Here is a 2,217-nt window from a genome sequence, read left to right on the forward strand (position 1 = left end):
AACTATGTGTCTATTTCACAAAAGTCATTATTCTATTTTTTATCACTTAACAGTCACTCAACTTCATTTTTCTCACTTAAGAGTCATTCTACCTCAAAACATATGAAATATTCTATAAAAAGTCTGACTTGACATTAAATTTATTTTAAAAAAATCTCATAACAATGCCACATCAGCTTAAATGACCATACCTGTTTGGCTTATTTCCCTTCAATCCGATTTAACCTATATCCAAATAATATTAGACCATCAAAAGAAGAAGACAAGAACAATTATTTTATGCTAAAAATGTTCTTTACAAAATAACTTTAATGCCATCAATGCCATAAAAGTCCATAAAATATGAATAGAACTAGTTTTTGCATCCTTCAGATTAATTTATAATTTTTCATGAAGTTAAAGTACTACCGTAATATCAAAATTAATAAGCAACATCAATAAACAAAAAATTGTTCAGTTAGCAACAGCCACAACTAAAGTGCATAAGGGAAGTTGTTAATATACACTGCAATCACAGGCAGCCTATAGCATTAATAGTTTGGACAAAAGAAAGACACGGTATAGCATTTCATTGGTACGATCAAAACTAAAAGAAATTTAGAAAATCTAATTATTAGATTAAAAGACCTAATTCAAAGAGTAACCACATAGTGCATTGTATTAAATGGAGAAACTTGATTTTTTATCTTAACCTATTTGGGTTAGGAAGTTGATTTGAGGGGGAAATGAAACTAAAATGGGTATGGTCATTTAAGCTGACGTGGCACTATTTTGGATTATTCAATTACATTTAATGCCATGTCAATTTTTTATAGAATATTCATAGGTTTTGAGCTATAATGAAGCTGAATGATTTTTAAGTGACAAAAAATAGAATAATGACATTTGTTAAATAAACATATAGTTGGATGACCACCGGTGAAATTAACCCAGTATTTTGGTCTAACTAATCGACTTCCAAGTTAGAAAGTGTTAGTACTTTTTATAATTACCATGTTTCCAATAAAAAGGATAGGTCTATGTAATTATTTCAAACTAGATGGGCTTAAACGAAATTTAAAACAAAAAAAAATCAAAACAATACATGGAGTATTAGAATTTGGAAACTAATACAGCAATTCCGTTTGCCAATGCAGATAAAATTGGGAAAAACACTTCATTCTCCTGTTCGAATTAGGAATAAAAGAAAGCTAAATCCTCTACCTATAAATACATTACTCAATGTTCTTTTCGTTATTCAATTGTCACCAGTTAATTCAGTTCATCGATTTGCTCCTTTTTACAACAAATTTCGCAAAGCCTACACATAAAAAAATAATGGCGTACGAGTACCTAATGAAGTTCATAATAGTGGGCGAAACGGGAGTAGGAAAAACCTGCATTATGAACCAGTTCACAGAGAAGCGGTTCGATCCGGTTTACGACGTCACAATCGGAGCCGGATACGGGTCCAGAATAATCACCGTCCACAAGAAGCAAATCAAGCTTCAAATATGGGATACGGCGGGACAGGAGAAGTTCCGGTCAATTACGAGGGCGTATTACAGAGACGCCGCGGGAGCTTTGCTTGTTTACGATGTGACTAAAAGGCACACTTTCGAGCGGCTGTCGAGTTGGCTGGAAGATATATGGCAACAAGGCGATACGACAGTAATGGTGGTGGGGAACAAATGCGACGCCGGAGAAGATATTAGGGCTGTTAGTGCAGAGGAAGGCGAGGAATTCGCTAAGAGTAATAGATGTTTGTTCATTGAAGCTTCTGCTAAAACGGCATTGAATGTGGCGGCAGCATTTGATAAGACGACGAAGAGAATACGTGAGAAGATGGGATACGGGGATGTTAAGGAGGTGGATGAAGCTCTGGGAATTAATATTTGGAATTGGAAAGGATTTAGGATTGGAAGGACGAGGAATGATGAGAATATTGATGGAGCTGCTGCTTCTAAAAGATTCAACTCATGTTCTTGTGGTTGACGCTTTCTTATGTTTTTATTTCCCCCCTCCCTCCACCCTTTTTTTTTTTTTTTTATTATTTTTTACAGAGGATAAATATTCAATATTCACTCATAATCACTTTATTTTCTGTATTGCTATACACATAACAAAAATATAGTACTTTGTTATATTCAAGATATTCACGTACATTATTTATTAATATTTTGAATTTATAAAATAATGTAAGTGAATTATATTTTCCTTGGTACCAAACACCCCCAA

The 2,217-nt window shown here is 33.6% G+C and overlaps 1 protein-coding gene across 1 annotated transcript; it reads left to right on the forward strand.

Moving 5' to 3' along the window:
* Nucleotides 1-1,281: 1,281 nt before the first annotated feature.
* LOC104211134 (ras-related protein Rab-2-A-like) lies at nucleotides 1,282-1,974 on the forward strand. The gene has a single exon (XM_009760140.2). It carries the CDS (start codon nucleotides 1,318-1,320, stop codon nucleotides 1,972-1,974), a length of 657 nt encoding a protein of 218 aa, XP_009758442.1. The 5' UTR covers nucleotides 1,282-1,317.
* Nucleotides 1,975-2,217: the final 243 nt, after the last annotated feature.

This window comes from Nicotiana sylvestris, chromosome 6 (assembly GCF_000393655.2).
Source record: "Nicotiana sylvestris chromosome 6, ASM39365v2, whole genome shotgun sequence".
NCBI classification, from domain to species: Eukaryota; Viridiplantae; Streptophyta; class Magnoliopsida; order Solanales; family Solanaceae; genus Nicotiana; species Nicotiana sylvestris.